This window comes from Pempheris klunzingeri, chromosome 20, assembly GCF_042242105.1.
Source record: "Pempheris klunzingeri isolate RE-2024b chromosome 20, fPemKlu1.hap1, whole genome shotgun sequence".
Classification (NCBI taxonomy): Eukaryota; Metazoa; Chordata; class Actinopteri; order Acropomatiformes; family Pempheridae; genus Pempheris; species Pempheris klunzingeri.
Window position 1 is genome coordinate 21,660,656 of NC_092031.1, and position 23,106 is coordinate 21,683,761.

The 23,106-nt window shown below is 41.8% G+C and overlaps 1 protein-coding gene across 1 annotated transcript in view; it reads left to right on the forward strand.

The window, feature by feature from the left end:
- The first annotated feature begins 201 nt into the window (after window positions 1–201).
- ca10a (carbonic anhydrase Xa) overlaps window positions 202–23,106 on the forward strand; it is a 201,268-nt gene continuing 178,363 nt past the window's right edge. The window contains exon 1 of the mRNA XM_070851817.1: window positions 202–287. Within this exon, the coding sequence (XP_070707918.1) occupies window positions 227–287 (61 nt within the window). The 5' untranslated portion in view covers window positions 202–226. The remainder of the gene's footprint in view (window positions 288–23,106) is intronic.

Genomic DNA, 23,106 nt, shown 5'->3' on the forward strand with positions numbered 1-23,106 from the left:
GGGGGCATCTCTGGAATTGTTACAGTTAGTGGTGGGGGACGTCCAACGCTTATTCCTCAGGCTTTGATCACCTGCTATGTGTCTGGTGTGGAAAATACCTGGAGGAAGGTGTATAGCAGGATCCGGTCTGGGAGGAAAGGACATCTACAACTGATAAAGCTCCATTTCTCTTCTTGATTTCCTTTCCTTTTACGTGTGCGTAATGTACGTGGAATGAAGACAGAGGATGGATATAATTTGGGAAATATTGATCATCCTTCAAGCCAATTTCATTGTCTGCATATCAGGTGAGTTATGGGCGTCATGGTGCATTTTGGGCAGGTGCATCAGGCAAATCTAAATTCATTACCTTTAACTTTTTTTCCCCCCCTGAAATCCTATGAGACGGCTGCGGCTTTGGTTTGTGGAAAAATGATTAAGAAAATCGTCATAGGGCAGGTGGAGAAAAAAAAAAAACTGCGAAATGTCTTCAGATTTGTGTGCCCGCCATGGAATAAGCCTGATGTTCTAAATCCCTGGTTACCTACAGATATTTCGGCCTGTTTGTGACTCAAAACAGTCTCAATGTAGCCGCCGGGGCTTGGATACGCAGGCTTCTGACGCACGCATGACATGGGTGGGCTTTTTTAAATGCAAGCATGATGCATTATTTTTTTTATGTTCCATGGACAGGTTTGCGTGTTAGCCAGAAGTCCATTCCCCCTGTCCCGTCCGTCACCGTGGAGTCTCTTGGCTCCAGAAACAATTCAGTCAGAGTTATTATCAAATAAAGCAGTTGTGCGCACCGGTGAGCGCACGGCACCGTGAGGTGAGGTGAGCGGATGCGGCGCTGTAGGTCACGCTGTTATAGTGTGTGTGTGTGTGTGTGTGTGTGTGTGTGTCCACGTGTGCGCGCGCGCGCGCTGTGCAGGCAGATATGTCTGACACATGAGCCCTTTCTCTGTTTCAGCAAATGTCATTTCACGTTCGCTGTAACTGCGTTTTAAACTTCGTATTCATCTAAAAAATGAATCTAATTTTGTTCTGAAAGCATTTAGCCAAAAAAAAAAAAAAAAATCACATTTCCAGCTCTTTCCACAGTTCGTAAAAATGTGTCCAAGGATTTCTAAAATTCAAGGCAGAGATTAGTGGACTAATCCTCCTTTTCACATACCGAAAACAGGAGAGGCTGTGTGTTGGATAAAAGTTGCATATACAGTACCTGAGTGTTTCTCAGTCATGTTGAAATGAATAACGTAGAATGAATTATCTTTTTTATTTTAAATGATGGCCTTCCTAGCAAGAGACATAAATCTGAGAATTCACAGGAGTATGATAACTGGTGCGTCATTCACTGTATTTATGCATTCCACACACTAGGCTTCTCTTTTCTCAGCGTCTTGGCCCTCAGGTTGTCAGACAGAAGAAACAGGTTCGTGACATTAGACGCCTAGCACCACCACCCTTTGGTTTTAGTTGCTTTGTCGTTAAGAATAGGTTATTATCTGTGGTCAAGTTAAAATGGATCATCTAAATTGGACACAACAGTGTTTTTGCGTTCACATCAGAGTGATAACCTACTCCTGACAATAATTCACTCTGGTCATAGACAATACTGATATAAGGACTAAAAGTCAGGATGTGGAGGTGCTGTGCCGCTTTAATTTTATTTTTGCATTTTTTCTTTCATTCCAAGGTCAGCCAGTTTTCTCCTAAATGTTCTTTTCTTTTCTCTTTCGATGGCCTGAATTCATCTTGGGAACCAGGCCAATCTGTAGAGCTCGTGTTTTATATGCGCTGATAGGTGCGTCTCGAAAATGAACTGAGAGGAATTCACCTCTGTGAGCTGGTGTGACGATGCCGGTCGAGGATAATGTGATCAAAGACCTGTATGTGCCTGCGTCGACCAGGAAGAGCGGTACACAGTAAAAAGTAAAAGTGTGGACTTACTCTGCATATTCAATATTAGACTTCTTTTTCCCCTATCCTTGAAGCCTGTGTGTCATTTGTGGTTGTTGTGTGAGTCACGTCTGACAATGAAAATCCTCCTCTGATGATACTTGGGACCGTAAAGTGTCTCTATTTTCATCAGTGTCATACTTTGACAAAAAATGATATGATTGGATGTAGCTCAATTATCATCTAATTGCTGTAGGGTTGCTCGACGTCGGCTTAAATTACATAAATCTACGAGGCAGCTCAAACTTGAAGGCGGGCTATTGTCTTGCACAGCTGAGCCCGGGCTGTGGACATGAAAGTCTCCTTAGAGCCGAGGCTCTAATCTGTGATGTAATCACGAGGCAAAGCTTGGCATTGCTCCAATGACAGTGAACAGGAGACTGACTCTGAGGACAGAGTGACAGCACCCTTAGGGGATTTTCTGAGGAGAAGGAGCTGTAGTCATTATTCTAAAGCTGCGGCTCTCAAAATCTGACAGTGTGGGCCACATCAGACAAAATTGAAAACAGCCTCCTCCTCTCCACCGCGACGGTTCTCATTATGCTTTTGGAGGTGTGTCTCCGTGGAGTCGGTGAGTTCCAGCGTGGACCACATCTTGAACTTCATTTGAAATGCTGCATTTGTTTGGTAAAACATCACCATGAACTGTGTGCCAAATTAGCTTTTAGCAATTCCTGTTTGCAGCGTGCCAATGGATGTAAAAACCAAAACAACAAGCTGAAACATGCTAGAATACTCAAATAAAATGTAGAGCTGAAGGAGTCTTTCGTCATTTGATCCAATATTGCTGTGAGAGGAGAGAACTCCTGTTTGATGTCCTTTTTACATTGCAAGTTAAAGGACAGCGTGCAGGTGGACCAGTGGATATTTCCTCTTACGTACTGCTCTTAAAGAAAGTGAAGTTGTAAATGAGCCTTTATAGTCGTTTATTATTAATATAAAAACTCTGTATAGCAGCTTTAATGAGCTTGAATAAGTAAAACAATGAGAGGAAATCGCTCTGGAATTTAACTACTTTGCAGAGGGCCTGTACGGTGGCAAAATGTCAGCTGTGAATAGAAGTTTGCTCAGACTGCAGGCAAAGATTTGTTTCTCAAATCACATCTTTACGACACACGCCGTCCGCACTCTTTATTTGCGAGCGAGCTTCGTGAGTCCAGACCTCACCGGCCTGTCTGCATGGGTCGCTCTGGTAATGGCGGCGGCGGCGGCAACCGCATACGCCGGTGATCGCGTAACGCTACGAGAACAGAAGCTCCATCATCTCGTCCTCTGAACAATCACGCTTGTCGAATCGCAGTGCAGGCTGTTTATTCCGGCATCTGTCCACAGACCGCTGTTCTTGCCAGTAGATGCACGGGTTCCGCTCAGCCAGTCTGAACAAAGCTTCAAATACTTCCAGGAACCTCCGGGTCGCTTAGAGGCCATAGAGGCTGCCACTTTTCATCTGCAGCTATTTTTCCTGGTAATTTTTGGTTCAAATAGAAGCTATTAAGACTGAGGTCTGCGGATCACCCAGAGGCACCGGGACATTATTTTCTGGACAGATATGTTGATGCTGACTTTTTGAAATGGAAATTTTCAGTGCATGCAACACCACATACCAAATTTACCTCCACTGTATTGGGTTGGAGGAAGAAATCTATCTATTCTCTCATAAGACCAGAGTTCTGAGGTCCCATGGTATGGACTTGGATCTTTTTTTTTTTTTTTTTCTACCAGCACTATTTCCTGTAACATTCTGATCATTTGTTCTGACTGTAAATCAAAACCCTCTAGCAGTGAGACGGACTGATCTTAATGTAGGGTAACTGAAGCCTCGTGGCCAATTTTGATTTATTTCCTCCTCCCCAAAACAGAGTTGAGCAAAGATAAGCTGTTGCAACCCTGTATTTTCCTACAATTGGTCGTCATTAATTAGAGAGAATTCTGGTTCCTCTGGTTACAGTAAGCACTGCGGTTTATTGAAAACGATGTCCTCTTTTTAAGTAAGTCTTCGCTCCAACGGTGCTACGTACATGAGATAGAAGGAAGTAATCATCTTCACTATGGTGTAATTTCATTATGGATTGCTAATTATAAACCATGGTTTCATGGTTATCTGGCAATGGTTGTTTGATGTTCTACAGCCTACATATAGGACATGAGAAGCTGAACCTCCTCCTCAACCTATATTAATCCACAATGTCCTTTTTTTTTTTATTATCTGGGTCATATCCATTCATTTGATCTTTGGACTGAGCTCAGTTGTATTATGTGCTTTATTTTACACATAATTGCCACCAAAACATCAAGAACAGTAAATTCGAGCCACAGGACTTTAGGCTAATGCAATCTAATAATAGCCACTGTGGAGGAAGCCTCATATCTAATCCATGCTGATGGTCTTCCATGGATCCCACAGAGACAGCATGTACATGTACAGATGATAGATATATAACAGAGTTGTGGATGTAAAGCAGGGTCAGATGAACCCATGTGGCTCAGCAGCAAAAATAAGCTGTTGGAGCCCCACTCGCCCCATTTTCCCGCTCTCTGTGCTCCAAGTTTGTTAAACCATTATTAATTTCAGGTTGTTTTAATTCCTCTACACCAGTGGCCGGAAGCATTGTGTTTTCAAGTTGTCCATCCATCTGTATGACTTAGTCTCGCAAATGCAATATCTTGCGATTCTTGAAATTTGTATGCATGTCTGTAAAACTTTGAGCGAAAGCATAGCTGCATACTGTGTATGCTTTGTACATGTTGACTGGAGAGCAGGGCACGAGGTTTTTTCATTGTACTGAAATATGGTGATGGCATTTTAATGCTTAAAATACATTCCTTAAAAAGGGACATGCCCGCGATGCAGTCAAAATGTAACATAACGTGAAAAGTCTGTACTGTATTATCACACGATGAAAATGCAACATTAACAAAAGAGCCTGTTCATTAATTTCTATATTGCACACGAATAAATGAAAAACAGTGGCTGCCTAGAACAATGGAAAATATGTATTTACATTTTTCTTAACACAAAATATGCATGATTGACACATTTGCACTCCCAACTTATCAAATAGGCCAGTTCGGTCAGTAGCTTCTCGCTTCAAGTTTGTCCATGTGGGGCTCTGTAGTCACGTTTATAGAAATGATACATTTGCAGGAAAGTAACAGTAATAGCAATGATAACAAGAATATAAGGTTCACATTGTGAAACAGTTGCAGCTTGGTTAGGTTTGGGGAAAATAGTTCATGGTTTGACATACTTAAGTTGAAAATAAGTAAATGTCGACTACTGCTTCCAAACGGAAAAGGAATAGCATTCTCCTGTGTGAAAGTGCTGTGTTTGACCCTGCACGGTCCGTTCTCACTCTTCATACTAACACACCTGACTTTGATGGCACATGAAAACATTAGACTGGATCCAGAAATGAGGCCGGAGCGCACAGCATCATAGGTCGAAGCATGGGGCCATTGACTCAGCTGCTGTGTGTGACGTGTTGAGAGTGAGAATGGGTCGGCTTGATTTGAAGTAAATGGTCTAAAACAAGCAAAATGATTAATGTGGTCCTTTATGTGCATAGCATTTAATTATAGCAATTAATTCCCAAACCAATTTACACAGAGTGAACCTCGAGCTGCTGGTGACCAGGGTCTGGGGCCCTGAGGTAGCTGCTTGCTGTGCCCGGATAGTATTTCAGCATGATATTGAGAAGTGTGCTGAGAGGAGCCAACTCACATATTTCTGTATATCAAAGATCAATTAAGACCATTAACCAGCATCCTTGGTGGCAGTTATCTAGTCAAAGGCTCAGTTCTTCCAGTCTGCGGTTTATATCTTTACTGCCCACAAGAGTTGACTAAACTTAATAAGACTAATAACGCAGCCTTGAGGCTGGATTGGTGCAGTAATGGCCAAATCAGACTAATCAGATACACAGAAGACTCCAAAGGCACGAAAGAACATTGATTTTTTATTTTTTTTTGGTGGATTCCAGTTGTGGTGAGATCTATAAAGACTTGTTGTGTGTGCTTTTACACAGTTTATTTCTTTTATGGCAAAAGGCCAGAGCGGGAATATGTTGTCGTGGAGCACACATTCAGAGGAGTGATTTTCACCTGTCATCTATTACAGTATCCTTTCTCCAGCAGCAGCAGTTTGTTTCCTTTTGCCTGTGCTCAAAAAGCCAGTTCTAAACAGGATTTGACATTATGTTCCAGGTAAACAGTTTTTTTTTTCTGTTTCTCCATCTGTTCAGACAGAGACGTGCTTTTTTACTCCTCGGCTTCACCTTAGCAAATTCACAACAGAAGTCGCAGTGTGACAGATTGGTATAAAAGGACAGATTCTCTTTTTCTCTCCCTTTGTTTCATGCAATGCTTCTGGAAAAACAATTGGAAAAATATAGGAGGAAAATGATGATTTATGTCTTTTTTAAAAATTTTTTACTTACACTAGCTTGTTTGAAGATTTCACATGTTTTTGGATAGCAGTCCTTATGCAGAATTCACGTTTTAATGTCTTTTCAACAAAAATATGCGTCTTCAAAGAGTCTGGAGACCGTCAAACTATCATAATATCATTTCTCCAGCTCAGTCCTTCAGTAACTGTGTGTGAAAATGTTAGATTTTAAGTCTGGCCCTGCTCGGGACATCACACCCAGCAGATGGACTTTGTTTTGGATGAGCTTGTGATGGAACTGCCTTCACAGCGACCGCAAAACATGTGTGCAAGATGATTTTACTTGGGTTGCCGTCTGTGACTCGACTTCAGACTCGGAAGCTGTACATTTTGCCGTGTTTTATGCGGTTTTCGCCGTTTATTTGGCAAGTTAGTCCGCTGAACTTGGCATTAGCTTGTTGCTCAGCTAACGTGTTTCGCCTTCGGGAAATGGCGGAGGCCTGGGCATCTCGGGAGAAGGAGCTAAAACGTATTCTAGCAGGACCTCCAAATACACATATGAACCTGAAAATGAGCGGAATATGTCTGCTTTAAGCTGAGAGTTGATCTGCCATCCAGAGCTTCTCAGTATTCTTATATAATGTTTGTACTCTAGCATTCAGCCATTCATGTATTTCCTGTTTTATTGTGGCGTTCTAATTTTCCCTCATTTCAGGCCCCTTGACTTCCTGCCCTGATTGTTTCCACCTGTGCCCCCTTCCCTGGTGTATATATTGTCTGTGTTTTCCCTTGTCCTGTGCCAGACAGTCTGAGAGTCCCAGCATCCTAGTCGGTGTCAGTATCTTGCGGAGAGTGGTAGAGTCACGTTTGTATTTGTCAAATATTTTTTGGATGTGTGTTTTTGGTGCCTCGACCTTATTGATGTCGTTCAACAACAAACCGCACCTTTTTTTTTTTTTAACCATCTGTTTGCCTCGCGTCGAGCATTTCAGTCCGTCGTCTCGTGTGTGCTTCTGGTTGTAACAGGAAGCATCATTATCCGTGAGCCTCACCGATGAGATGAACGCTTCCGCTTTGCATGATTTTCTATTACTACAGCTTGTGTGCTCCCAGGTCCACGAAAAGATGATCCCATAGAAAAACATCAGACAACAAATGATCCCTATTTCTTTTGGAGCAGGTGATGGAGATTTCTGCATGTTGCACCTTTTAATGTTCATGGCAGTGAGGATGATAGACTTGAATTAGGACTTGTAAAACTCTGGCACTTGACCTACAATTCCAAAACATTAAAACTATAGTTGCAACAATTAACTGCCAATTCATTCTTTATTGTTTGAGTTTTAAGCAAAATGCCATAAATGATCTGGTTTCAGCCTCTGCAGTCTGAGAATTTGCTGTGTTTCCCTGGTTTGTAGTATTGTAAATGTATTATTATTGGTTTTGACAAAACCAGACATTTGATGACTTCTGATCTAGGTATGATCTAGGTAACTCTGATGGACTTTTTTTTTTTCACCATTTAATGACATTTTACAAACCAAGTGATTAACGGTGTGTAACAGATTAACGGTCTGATTAGCAGATTAATGGTCTGCACAAAAAAGGGATAATTAAGTTGTGATAAGCGCTAATTAGTTCTGTTGAGTGTATACCATAGACGGTACGTAAAGATGGATGACATGACTGCATGAAGCCAAAATATCTCAATCCCCCGTGATGGCTGGCTTCAGCATGGGTCATAAAGACCGCTCCTTCTATGTTGGCAGAAAGGACAACTAAAAAGTCAAAATGAAGGTCTTATAATGCTGATGTATGTGAGCTTGGCGCCAAACATGCAGACTAGAAAAGGACTTCTGTCAGCAGCATTCTGAGACCTGAAATTTGCAGTTTGCTCCTGAAACTTTTGACTTAACTTGGACTAGCCCAACTTGAGACTTTTTAAAGGTCTATTTACTAGCATTCAAAGCTTTCAATCGCACCTCACAGTCTTCATTCAGCAAATGCTGAAGCTTCAGAGGACACATACCGTGACCATCAGGAAGTCATATATAAGGGTAGATGGTAATACTGGCTTCGTTCAAAGACGGTCTGTGGCGCAGGTTATTCTGTTCACGTCTCTTGTCCGGGGTTCCTCACATTGACCCATTTATTTTTTGTTCATGTAACTTGGGAGTTCACCCTTGAATGCTAAACACACTTTTGTGTGTCGCGCAGCTATAGAGCTACAGCAGCTCTCCTTTTGCACAGCGGTTTATTTGTCAGGTGTGTGTGTGCGCCTTGTGCGCCAATTTGACAACTTGTTTAAAAGTTGGGATGTTTTCAGCAGTTAGACTTGTCCTCTTTTTCCCCTTCTCTTTTAATCAATCTGTACACTTTTCTTCTCTCTGCCCTCTGGAGTTGAGGCTAAAATGGAATTTCAGATTGCAGAACATGTTTAAATTGCAAGTGCGGTAATAAAGACTCCACCTAACGCATGACTTGAAATTTTCAATACAAGCTGTGCAAAGCCAAGTATTGGCTGAAAGGCAAAGTAATATCAACAGCTGATTGTTGCCAGTAACAGAGGCACATCAATGTCTCCGCTTCCTCTGCGGAACCTCATTTTGTGAGCCACTGCGACCACCGCAGATAATCACACGTTACCTTAACAGAAACACCATGGCCTCAGGGAAGCTTATAAATTTAAATTGGAGGATGAAATCACACGGGAGGGGCCTTTAGTGTATTTGTGACAGTAACACATGTCTCCACCACCCAGCCATATGCCACCAAGCAAACATCATGATGCTAAGGACTGCTCTGAGTGGATGTATCTAATGTTGCAAACCCCAGTGGCACATGGTGCCTGCAGTGTGTGTCTGCTTGAATCTCTGCCCACTCACTTCTGCATGGCCGTCTGGTCAGTGTCGGGGTGCGTGTGCTGCCCTTTTTGCTTCGCTTATGAGCACCAATGGTTTAAACTGTGGAAGTCATTTTGACTGGTCCTCAATGGCCCTACAGCGGGAATAAAGAAGTAAAGAGACATTTTATTTAATCTGAATCCTGGTGTTTTGAATTCTGTCTTGAATCCATTTAGGCTTGGTTCCATTAATGACTACAACCTGAAAATGAGAGAAATGATATGTTGCTGATTAAATATGTGTCTGACACATTGAAGTAAGAGGTGTCAGCTACATACTTTTACAGGTTTCAGAGCATTTAGAGCACTATTAGTTGAAATATTTGTTAGCTGTTGAATATTGACACCAACTTACCACGATAGTGAGACTGTTCCACGACAGGAAAGTCACTACTTTATTGGTCTTGTTGGGAAAAAAACACACTACTTGTAGTCTTAAGGCCTGGTAACGCTAAAACCAAATTAGTTGGTATGAATTGTTGTTCCACCACGTGTAAAGACAAAGAAGTTGATATCTAAAACTCCTGCACAGGTCCAGTATTGTAATTTTTTCCAGTTTTGCCCATGGTTTAGGCTGGGTTCCAGCTGAGGAAAAGTCTCTTTCATTGGCTGCAGGGATGGTGACACACATTCAGGCTCCATTAAGGCTTGATAATATCAGTAGATGTTTAAAAAAAAAAAAAAAAAATCATTTTAATTTCTGATTTCTCCACTTTGCTCTCACTCGCTGCCCACCCACAATTAGTTCATTTTTACTTGCCAAGCCTCATTTTTACACTGATAGCACTAGCACTACCAACTTTCTCTTGGGTACTCGTACTCTGTTTGAGTATTTCTATTTTTTGTCCAGTCGCCTTATACCACACTACACTACACCACTCTATATTTATATATGTATGTTTGTATATGTATTCATCATCCGAGGCATCTGAGGCAGAACCTCTGGTTGTCTCTCCCTCCCCGCCAGTTTAGTGGCAGATTAGGTAACAAGGACGGGGGGGGGGCAGGGGTGTTATTGTAATATTATTACTGAAATTTCAGTGGTAATTTTTTACACTACTTGTTAGTAACCCGTAACCCGCTGTCCTGAACTGATTCTGCCATGCCGTCATGCCATATGTTTTCATCCATTGCATGCAAATTTTCTCCTGCTACAGTCACTGGCTGAGCACTTTAAAATGTGCTTGTTTCTTCTTAAATTTCCTCGAGCGTTGCATCTTTGCTGGCATAGATAAAATGCAGATGGCTGCTGCTTGTGAAGAATCCTCAGCAACTTTTCCAACAAATGACAAACTGCTTGACATTTAGTGCGTGTGCACATTAAATACGTGTGCATGGCTGATGTGTGACCCACTCCTCACCTCCAGCAGTTTCAGCTCCTTTTAATAGAAAAACACTTCCCTGAACCAAAAACTAACAGCGTTGTCCATTTGCTTCCAAATGCATCAGTGTATTGATGTTTGCATCTTCCTGACCTACTGACCTCCTCTGGTCATGCTAATAATGACTGTCCCTTATCAGAGGCAACAGTGGAGGTAGCATAATGGTTTTATAGTTCAGCAAAGACATCTGAGACAATGATTTGCTTCCTGGTTTATGTTTCTTTGTTAAGTAGTTGTTCTTTTCTTTCTCTTCTTTACTGTATTGGTTCAATCTCACTGCGTTCATCACACTTGTTTTCGAAGCTCTGAAAACCCACTAGGCATGACCCGCCACCAAAAAAACAGCATTTAAACTGTTCGCAAAGTAAGCAGCAAGCTAGTGAACATAGTGGAAAATTTAGCAGCTACATGTGTAAAAGAAGAATGAATATTGGATCATTATAATCTAGTCATTGCCCGGTTAGAATTACGACTGCTAATGTCCAGCACACTTAAGGTGTCTCCTGGATCAACTTTATAAGGCGACAATAGCCCCTTTTCCACCGCAGGAACTTTTTCTCATTTACCCGGGACTTTGAGAAACCTCGGCGCGTTTCCACCGAAATTATCCGGCGGAAAAAACTTTCCCTCAACCCCAAGTGTTCCCCGGAAGAGTTCCTAGTAGCGAGTAGGTACTTTTCGGTTTTCCCGGAATTCTTGAGGGACGGGGCTGTGTGCTGAAGAAAACTGATTGGTGGAACACACTTGCAGCGTTCCACACTTCCGTGTTTAAGCCGGTGTGGCTGCGAACTTGTTTATTTCATTTCTACAAGCTTCACTTCGTTTGTGTTTTGATCATTTGGAAAATGGAGCAAAAGAAGAGAAGCTACGAGAAGTGGACGGACGGCAAGGTCCAGGCTCTTTTGAGCGTATTTGCAGAGGAAGAAATTCAGCGGGACTTCGAGTCGGCAACTCGAAGCGGCCGAGTCTATGGAAGAATAGCCGACAAGCTGGCGGAGCTAAATGTAGGGCACATGCTGAAACAAATTCGTGCAAAGTTGAAGAAACTTATGCAAGATTTTAAGAAGCTGAAGGACCACACAGTCGCAGTGGGTCTGACCGCCGTACTATACGTCCCCCATATGTCATCAGCCTGATTTGAATAAATGTGCCAGAACTTTGAGGTGCGGTGGAAATGCAAACCGCACAGATTACCAGAAATTCTTTGACCCAGCTAAATAAATTCCTGGTAATAAAAGTTCCTGAAAATGTTGGTGGGAAAAGGGGCTAATTTGTCCATTGGTTACCCCAAGCTCACAGAAAATCAATTAATACTGCTGTAATCAAGCCTCAACCATAGAGGTGGCAGCTTAAAATAAATGTTGATATGACTTTGGGGGGGATTCACTGTCAATACCTATGTTTTTTTCATTCATGGGGGGTGGGTTCATGGACTGTGTACCCCGCCTCTCGCCCAATGTCAGCTGGGATTGGCTCCAACCCTCCCCCCCGCTACCCTTAAGGATAAGCGGTATGGGCAATGAATGGATGGATTTGGGTTTACATTAAATTCAGGATTTGAGATTGAATGATGACATTAAGAAGTCCTGTAGTATATAGCAGTGCATGTGTGTGCGTGTGTGAGGGTGAGAGGTTGACCAGCTTGCCTGCCCCCCCCCCCCAAGCAGCCATAGCTCATCACATCTGCTGCTCAGGAATCTGAAGTCTATCAGCCAGCTGGAGTGAGACAACCTCCACGCCAACTGTAATTAACCATGGGGAGATAGGATGGAGAGTGTTTATACATATGTGTGTATTTGTGAAGTATTGAGCCAGCCAGAAAGAGCAAAATGAGTAAGTCGGTGACTGGCTGAGGAAGTGGTGGTGGTGGTGGGGGGGGCAGGAAGAGGGAAGGAAGACATTGTCTGTGGTGTCAGCGGTGACATGGAAACATCATGCGCCGTGCCTGTCCCGCCTGCGCCACAGACGCCTGTCAGGGAGGCCAAATCTCCAGCTGCTAATCTGATAATCCTGTGCAGATGTGTGTTCTGCAGCGGGAGTAGGAATAGTGTATGTTTGTGTGAGAGAGACGGGGGAGTAAGTGAGTGTGTTCTACAGTAAGTGGGTGGGTGATGGAGAGCCGGAGAGCTGGTGTTTATCCAGACTTCTCTTTCTCTCCTCTCTCTGTGACAGTAGCTGTTTGTTTTTGCCATGTCGCAGATTCTTCTGCAAGAATCTGCAGCAGTGTTTACAAAATCTGTCGGGGGGGGGGCTTAACGCGGTAGAGCTGCTGTGCTTGGTCAGTTCTTGAAGCTGAAAAAATGTGATATTTTCATTTTTAGTATGCATGGTCTTGAGTGAAAGTGATGGTATAATCTCTGTTTGTGGTCTTTTAGCCCAAGTGGATCAATTTGTGCCAATAAAGGTTTAATTGAACAACAAATCCACAAATCCCGGGAGCGTAGCAATGTTCCCAGGGTTCTGTTTTCCATTGCTCAATATCCTCTTAATATGACATATTAACCCCAACCCTGGTCTTCCCACCTATTCCCTTTACCTTAATCACTCTCCTGAACCAGAACCTAACCACACCCCACCCATTAACTACACCTAACCTTACCCTGATCCCTTTGCCCACTGGAACCCCTTTTTTCCCATTGTATGGGACCAGTGGCTCACATTAAGGGGAACAACATGTAAGAATCTAGTCTGGTTACAAACTGCAGGGGAGAACACACTGAGGAGGACAGGCTGTGATGTTGGCCTGCATAACCCCACCACTTAAGCCTAACTGGCATCTTTTTAATATTTTATATTGAGATTTTAATAGTTTTGTATTCAGAGTAGTCATCAATTATTGATTTTTTTTTTTTGTATTTGTAAAACTTAAATCACTAGGCAGACAGTATACAGTATTAAGTTAATATAGAGGTGGGGAACACAGGACCCTGGGAACAATGAAGGTTTCCCAGGAAGTAGATAGCTTTGCAACCTGATGTCACATAAATACGTGAAATGTCCATGTGTTCTTAACACCATATTCTGTGGTGGTGGCAGGAAATGTGTTCAAATTACCTGCCACCACCACCCAAACAATAATGGAAATCAACATCCCATAGACGTTAGTCACAAAATTTAATCTGTTGATTTGCGTCCAAAAACGGTAAACATAACAATATGTATATCCACAATATGGCAGACTATTGTTAAGGCTATCAGTTTGGATTATTTCCTCCTCGATTCAATCACAATCAAGTTTTTTTTTGTCCGTTTTTCACAGCGGAAGTGACGTCATAATCCAGCGCCTCATGACTGTTGCTGTGGCGTATTATTACTGTGATACTGTTATATCGTTTACATAAATACATTGATTCATAGTTCATCGAGATGCAGTGTTGTCACTAATTTGCAAACTGTAAGAACTATCTAAAACATAATCTTCTAAATTACTAGCTAAAACATCTCAAATAAACCATCATTCATTTTTCTTAGCATGGATCATCTAGATGCAGTGTAATTACACGTTCGGGTGTACTACATTTGTGATATATTCAGTAGATTTATCCTTTTAATGACCCTGTTTGCAACCCTAAACAGAGAATGGCGTGCCTCGAGGGAACTGTAGTTTTTAAAGATTTTTTTTCTCCCCCTAGAATTGCAAGTTGTAAATAGTGCACTGAGAGTTCATTGAGGAGTTTTAAGGGGACGCTAACCACATTTGTGTTATCCGATTCTTTTATCTCAATTTTTAAATGGGCGAAAATTAATTTCAACCCGTATTTGGCACCCACCCAGTTGTTGCCTACATTCAAATGATAGATGAGGTCAGGAGCTCTCTATAACAGTTGGTCCCATGTGTGTAGCACCTTATGATGATGAATTATAAGCCTTTGAAGGTGCTCCGAGGTCAAGGTTCAAAGGTTAGTATTACGCAGCAAGAGCCATGCAGAATCTTCATACAGACAATTTTCTAACAATGTATTTGGTTTAGTTTTTTAATTTTCTCATTTCATGGACACAAGGCATCCCAGCCCTAGTTTCAGACAGCACTTTGAAGACCCACTTTATAAAATGAAATAAATAAAGTAATCCAATATTAAAATTAAATTGAAATTTTCAAATTTATTTGCAGAGTGGAATAGTGGGCTTATAGGCTTAAGAAATATTGGCCATACATATGGACTGTACCATGGATAAACAAATGAAGTGAAGGTTTTTGAAATATATGAAGGTGACAAAAGCAAAAATGAAATGTGACGTGGATACATAATTAAATTGTGTAACAGTGGAGGTTGGATGCAGCTCACAGTCCGACGAAGTGAAAGTGACACGTGCAAGCATTAAATGAGGGATGTGACACACACCCACACACAAAATGAGAGTGCTTTATTGTTTTAAGACAGTTAATTTGATGTTTTAAAAAAAAAAATCCTCAGCCACATATTCTGCTAAATATAAAATAAAACAAGCAACTCCACATTTCACTTTCAAAGCCTTTCCTCAAAAGATAGAGGGTTTTAAGGATTAGGGTTACGGCCCACCGGCGGCAATTTGGAATGGAATGAAGCCAACTGACAGGGGAGAGCCCAAAACAATAGTGTGTGTGCCCACACATGGGGTACTTCCAAAAAAAAAAAAAATATCTGTACTATCTGGTACAGCTGAATTAGTAATAAGACTGCATCTAGAGGAGTTATCCTAAGAAAACATTAATGTGATGGTTTATGTCGGATACTTGGATTGGCAGTTCTTACAGTTTACAAAGCAGGGTTGTAAAAATATTGAATATATCAAATATCTAGTACAGCCAAAACAAATCTATGATCTATGAATACATTTAGTATGCAAATTATATAATAGTATCATGGTGATAGTAAAAGGTTTGTAACGCAATGCAAAGCAGTCAGCTAGGCCCATGGATGATGACGCTGCTTCTGCTGTGGAAAAATGGACAAAAAATGCTTGATTGCTTTTAGAATCGAGGAGGAAATGTTTCAAACTGATGGCTTTAATGGTAGTCCGCTGCGTTGTTGAGCTAGGTTTAGTTAATGTTATTTAAAAACGAATCTAAAATGTGAAATGAGAAGACATGTTCTGGGTCCTACAGAACTCCTACTGACTGTGATGCAGACAGAGATAATCTCATAGAAATACATTAGTCTGACAATTGTGCTGAAGGACATGGGGGGGGGGGGGGGGGGGGAACCAATAGATTACATTTCCTGACTATTTCACTAACGTCTATGGGTTGTTGATTTCCATTGACATTATTTCCGTGGTGGTGGCATGTAATGTGTTACAATTAAAATTACCGGTGTTAAGAAGTCGTACCTCGTTGTACCTCGTATTTCTGTGAGATCAGGGTGTCCCTTTGCTATGAGCAACGTTAAGAGGCTAATTTAATTAATCACTTTGAACCTAATTCGGAAACAACAGTTTGAAATGATTTCTGCAAAAGTATATTTGGAAAGATTTAGGAGGCTCATACTGTTTGACCAGTAGTTGTTTGATCGTTGTTTTGTGTTTTCAGGAGTTGGCATCGGTGCAAAGTTAGCATGACCCATAGGATAAGATCCAGGTTGAAAATCACCAGAATTTTCCTTAAAATAGGTCATATTATGCTCATTTTCATACTTATATTTGGGGGTTCACTTGAATGGGTTTACTAATAGGCCTCTTTTCATGCTCATATTTTGCTCCAAACCTCGCTCCCTCGTATAAATGCCCGCATCTCGGAAAAGCCCAGTCTGCCCTGATTGGTCAGCTTCCACCAGCCTGAACGGGCACTGAATGCCCACCATGTTACAGCATCAGCTCATGGATGCATTAAACGAACTGGATACCGAAGGCAAACAATGTGCCCGGTCAGTCCCATGAAAGTTTCTCGCCTGCCAAAAACGCCAAAAAGACTTTCTAGCTTCCATGGTGGGCTCTGGGTTATGCAGCCCACTTGTGCACAGCAGTGTTCATCCCATCGTGCCTCTGGCCCAGCAATGCTGGGGAATGGTACATGCTGCAGCGGTGATTCAAAAAGCAAAATACTTTTCTAGACTTTGGAAAAGTTTTACAAAGATGAAAACCTCCATGGCTTAAAAATATATCACACCGAGAATGCTAATTGCTCTGATGGTTCAGAGGTGAGCACGCAGGAAGTGCGCAGGCTTTGAAGCCAGTTTGACGTAGTGGCCAACCTGTGCAATGACAACAACAGGCTTGGATTGGACTTTGGGCTTTATGACAATGCAGATCTATTACATGCACAAAGACACAGCACACCGAAGGAAAGGGGAAACCCCAGAGAGCATGATAGGGCCCCCTTAACCAGTGAACCCAGATATAAACAATATGTGACTTTTTTTATGTTGATCGATTCTGTTGTATTTGATTTAGATGTGCAGGGGTTCAACAGAGCTTCTGCAGCCATTTTGCCATCAATTAGTTATAATTTCTGTGGTTCTTTTTGCCATGTGGTAGATATTGTAACTGTCAGTGGCAAAGTTACAGTTTCTGATCCCTTAACCCGATTTTACAGTCTTTTATATTATATAACAACCATATAACCTCATATATAAGCTTCTTATAACCTGAATGTAATTAGCTTTTATGTCTAGCTTTAAAGCTGGACAAACTGTCTTATGTTGAGAAAAAAAAAACACAAGGTTTAGGTGTGTTCAAAGTTAGTGTTTCTAGCATGGTTAACTATGAGGGCACTACAATAGCTATTGTTGGCTCTCTGATTGTGTGCTGAGACAGACTGGACTGTAGCACAGCCACTACACACTGTGGTAAGTACAGTCTCCAGTCATTGGTGTAGATGTAAAGGGTTTATAGCTTTCAGCTGAACAGGCTCACAGGCCCATCAGTTATTGATTAGTGCTTCCCAATCTCTGCTTCATCTCTTCTCTCTCACTCGACAACAAATAAAGTAATGCATGTCTTCTTTTTTTTTGGCACTTAGCGGAGGAAAAGTATTGACGAAGTTTTTCAGGAAGGAGAAGTAGGACAGAGAGGATGTGGGCAAACAGAGAAACAGGCTCTTTGTTGCTGTTTTACTGTTGTAGGTAGGCTCTCTCACACAATGAGCATTTCACACGCTCCTCAAAGTAACCATTCAACGATAACGCTAAAATGACTTCCCCCGTCTTGCTTGCATTGAGCTTGTGGGCATTGTGTTTCAACCTCCCACCTGTGCCCCCACGTTTCCCCCAGGCCTGCTCCAAGGGCCCCCAGGGGCTTGACCTGCGTGGCTACGCTTGATGGAAGTGTGGTGGGGTGCCACCAGGCCTGGCTCGTGCCATTCAGAACCTTAACCCTCTTTATGGCCTTCCTCCGTGCATCTCTGGGTACCCAACCCTACCGTCTCCTGTGGGTGGGTGGGGGGGTCGGGGGGGGTTCAATGTCCCCTCCAAAAGCCGTGTTGTCTGGCTATTTGTTCTATGCTCATCGACTTATTACGTGATTTTAGCTCAGTTCAGGCTAGTTCTGAAGCTTTGGTCTGCAGGATGGAGAGTCTCACCATGGTGACATACCTTTTGTCTGTTTTGCAATTGTCAGGAGTGGTTGTGTGTGTTTGTGCATGTGTGTTCGCATGGAGGGGGGGGGGTGTGTGCACTGTGACCTATCACAATTATGTTCTACCGCTGAGAACACCATTCTGTTGGCCTTCACTGAGTTTGCTTTATCTGATATTGAATTATGTGTTTACTGACACAGATTGAGGCGAGAATACCAATTAAATACAGTCATTGTGATTTTTAACGTAACAATAACAAGAACAATGACAAAAATAATGATTATCGGTCTGTGTCCATGCCTGCATTCCTCTGTTCGCCTGAAAAATACATTCACTGGGAGTTTTGGGGAAGTTTCGTTAAAGCAAAGATATAGAGTCTGGAACATCAATTACAGGTTTCTGAAGGGACGCGTAGAAGCATGGATTTGGATTTACCGCTACTGCCATTCTGTCAGTGTTTGTATTGGAGCCAGAAAACTTTGGCAGAGGGACTCCCGTTTCTCTTAGTTTTGAAATCTGCAAGTCCTGCCAGTCAAAGCAAACACAACCCCGAACACCCTCTCTAAGCCCTCTTATCATCAGCAGAAAGGAAATAAGCAGTTCAGTCACAGCGTTGGCGGGGGGAAAAAAATGTACTGAGGTTGTCCTTCCTGTTGCTCCCAGTTCTTTAGCAACCAGCACACAGATGGTATTATATGAACTGTAAGGATGGAGCAGCATTGCATATAGTGAGACATATTTAACAGAATTTTTTAATTGTCTACAAAGATGAATAGCAAACTTTCCAACCTTCCATTTTTGCCTTTTCTCATAGCAGTAATGCCAAGTGGTTACAATCACCATTTATTCAGTCAATCCACTAACATAACTGTGTTCATACAATCTAACTTTATGTCATCTGTTCAAAAAGACAAACTATAACCTAGACAGGGGCGTCAGCCTAAAGTTAATATTATAGCTGGCTCAGCTAAGTTTGTAACAATGCTGCAGTACCAACAAAACAGCCACAGCATAGCCATACATCACCATTGTTTAGAATGCTTTTTGGTGCAGTTTGTGTTAATGTTATTTACAGTAAAGATCAGTTTTTCTAATCAGTGAATTACGTGTTTATTCACCAGTTTAAAAGAAGCAAATCAAACCCCATCAAGACCTGTATCCACGAGGAAAGCCATGCCAGTGTTAGCTTCTTCATTCATTTCTTTTTAGATCACTCATTGTCTTTGCCGAACATGAGTTCTTGCCGGTAGGGGGTGGTTGGGATGATGATAATGATCGCTTGACAAGACCTTCGGTCATCGTTGTGTTTTACTGTGGCGCTCATTGATTAACCAGGGGCAATATCTGCCTCTAAACAGTTCAAGTGACACTACTCGAGATTAATCAGTAATATTCGTTTATTGCAGCCCTCAACAAAATATATCCGTCACCTGCTTTGTTGTGGACTTTCTGCATGCCAGTTACCATAGTCTCAGGCCAAAATGTCATTGATTTGAGTGACTAGGATGTGAAGTTGACCAACCATGGAAATTTGAAGTTGGGACTTGCTCCACCCTACATATTCCATATGTGCCTGGGTGCTCTTTAATCTCAGTCATTTTACTAAACTAAGTAGCACCATATCACCCAGTTTAACCAGCAAATGCTCCTCAACACCCGTAGTCGGTCTTTACTACTTTCATGCCCCAAAGTTGGATGTTAACAATAGCCACAATAAGTCCAGATGTATTTAAACTTAACTTTTGAATCCTCTAAGAGCAAAGAAACCAGACACTCACATCCTCATGGGGTGCATTCAGATGTATTCAAGACTCTCCACAAGCTGTTTATGCGAAGGTAATGCAGTCACAATCATTCATGTCTAGTTTATTGAGGGACAGAGAACAATAGATTATTCAATATGCGAGCAAATACAGGTAATATCAAAGGACAATAACTCGCATGTCTGTGAGAGATGTAAAACCAAACATTTGACCTCGAATCTGAACCTACACAAATGAATGGAAATGCTTTCATTTTGCAGCCTGCAGTGACAATATGAGGGTTACATCGAGTGAAAGCAAGCTAGGGAGATATCTATGGCTAGCTTTAGCTGAAGCTGAACCTACATTTAGGCTACTCAGTGGTTTTTCCCTACAGTTATCTAGTTTAGTAACAAATGAGGAGGTAGTTTTCTTGGATTTTATTCAGTGATCCCGTAAAACTACCTTTTACAGGCTAGGTTTTTATTAGTAGTAAATGTAAATGTACTCCATAGATCCATGGAGTACACAAACAAAGAGGAAGCTGTAGGACACATTTTGCAGGTAGAGACTGCATTTTAGCATTACCCTCGAAATATTTAGCAATTTCTGTGCAGTTTAGGTATTATGCACAGTATATGGCTGTCACACCCCGACATTTTACCATATAGGAATCACTGCAGTCTCCTGAGCCGGCACATTGAGACGGAGTAGCACTGGGACAGCATAAAGCCCGCTGCATTTCATATAGGAAACCAATTGGTTTGGTTTGATTCAGTCGTCAGAGCCCAGATTTTTCACTTTGTGACACAGAGGCAAATATGCCCTGGCATAGACACACACACACACACACACACACACACACACACACACACGCATGCACAGCTGGGGCTATTAAAGAGCGACACCAATAGGTGCTTGGTGAAAGATAATTATCTCATAAGTCAGTAAGCACAGCTGTTGGCAAGGTCAAGTTTCATTTATGGACGCACGTCGCTACTTTCAGTTTCGTTTCAGTTTGTGTTTTTCCAATGTGCCTTTCTTCTCTCTTTCTCCCTTTTCCTCTCCGTCTGAGCCTGTCCTGTACCTGTCCTGCTCCCCATCACTCCCCCCTCCATCCTCCCCTCCCTCTCTCTTTCTGCATGGTTGGGCTTGCTAGTGCCCTTCACTGAATATTAATGGAAGAGTTTGGATATTATATGAAAATGAACTGTTTATTTACAGAGCCTCTCTCTTTTGGCTTTATGGGTGGTTGGCCGCGGTCGGCTGCCAGACTCCCAAGTATGAGGATGAAATAGGCTGGTGCTGTGCTAAATAGGATTCAGGTCAGTAAGAGGCTCTGGCCGACCAGATCCGTCATACGGCTTTAGAGGAGCCCTCCCGTTTCAAAACAACATTACAGCAAAGCATGGTATTGTGTGGAACTGGGTGATGAATGGGGGGTGTCTCAAGTAGTTGTGGGCATGTCTCAGTATATCTACTGCTTCTGCAAAGTTCTTTAAGTATGTATCTACTTATCAAGTGACAGACACAAGACTGTAGACTTGATGGGCAGACTGTGAGCAGAGAAAGATGTACTTTACTGAGGAACAATGGAAACGAGTCCTGCTGTAGTGAACGTGGTACTGTAGAAGGAAATGTAATCAAAGCTTTCCAAAGTAAAAGCACATAGTTAGAAGAGTATAGTTCAATGTCAGTGTCACTTTGGTTCTTTGGAACAGCTAGTTCAACACGGGAAGGAAGGAAATAAGGATATAATGTAATAGGTGGGACAGAAGGAAGGAAGGTATGGAGGAAGGAAAAGAAGAAGGAAGCAAAAAAGGAGGAAAAGAAGAAAGAATGGAAGTAAATAATTAGGGAAGATATAAGGAATGAAGGGGATTGGAAACAAGTGGATACAAGAGGAGGACCAAAATGAAGAATAAGAATAAAGAAGGGAAAGGGGAAGAAAAGAGTAGGAGGGTAAGAGAAAACAGCAGAAAGAAAAAGGGGAGCAAGGAAGAAACATAAGAGTGATGGAAAAAAGTAAAATCATCCTTCCTCCATAATTTGTCTGTTTTTTTCTCTCTCCTCGTTACTTTCTGATTTACGTTACGTTTCTTTCTTTTCTATATTTTTCTATCATTCCTTCCTGACTCGTTCGGTAGATGCTGTACATGCATCACCTTTATCACCCTTCCTTTATTGTTTTTCCTACTCGTTCTATTCTTCCTTTGTTCCTAGTTTTTTCCTTCTTTCCTTTTTACTCATGTTTTTCTAACTTGTGGTTTTCCTTCTTTATTTCCTTCCGAGCTTCCTTTTAATCTATGTGTTGGTTTCCTCTGTCCGTATTACTTTATGGCTTTCTTTATTTCTTAGTTCCAGTGGATATATAAAAAGATTTAAGAAGAAATTAATAAGACCAGAAGGAAGGAAGGTGGAAAAAGGAAGTATATAGGAAAATAAAGAGGGGTGGTGGGACAGAAGGAAGCAAATCAACTCATTCCTGGACTTTCCTAGAATCAACTGACATTACGTTGTTACTGTTATCCAACGCTCTCATTCATTGACTGGGGTGTAATTAGGGTCAGCTGTCAAAACTTGCTGACAGCAGAGAGAGCCATATAAGTCTGTGTGAGAGCTGACAGCGTGACAGGCTGACAGAAACACAAAGTACACATTTACATTGGGTCCAGTCAAAGTGTTGAAACGTGGAGTTTGGAAAGAATTGACAAGAAGAGCAGATTGTCATCTGCTGAGCCTGGCCTGTCTGTGAGCCTCTATACTTAGAGTCAGGGCATGTACGGAGATGACAGATGGCGGTCCAAACCTGCACTCTTCTGTAGCTGTACACCAATAAAACCAGATTTAACATGCTGATTTAAGCTTAGAATGGAGATTGTTGATTTTTCTTATTGACACTGGCGATTCAATCGTCTGACACTTAAGCAGCTGATTAGATTATTGCCTACTTGGACAAGCTCAGGTAAATGCCTCGTGGCATTAAATGAACATTGGGCTGATGACGAGAGGGACACTCCTATAGGTGTCATAAACTGCTGCCAAGGGCGCCACCCAGATAGCGTGCCAAATTTATGTATTTATTTTTTTGATTTTGTTGATGATCGTGCTCTTTTTGAAGAAGCTGACTCACCTGCTAAAAGGAAATTCTTAACTAAAAATTCTTGGGATTTTTGGAACATAAAAGTTAAGGAGGCACCAGATGATGACATGGGTGATGAGAACAACTGAGATGAAAAGCCCTAAGATCCATCTTCAGAATGACA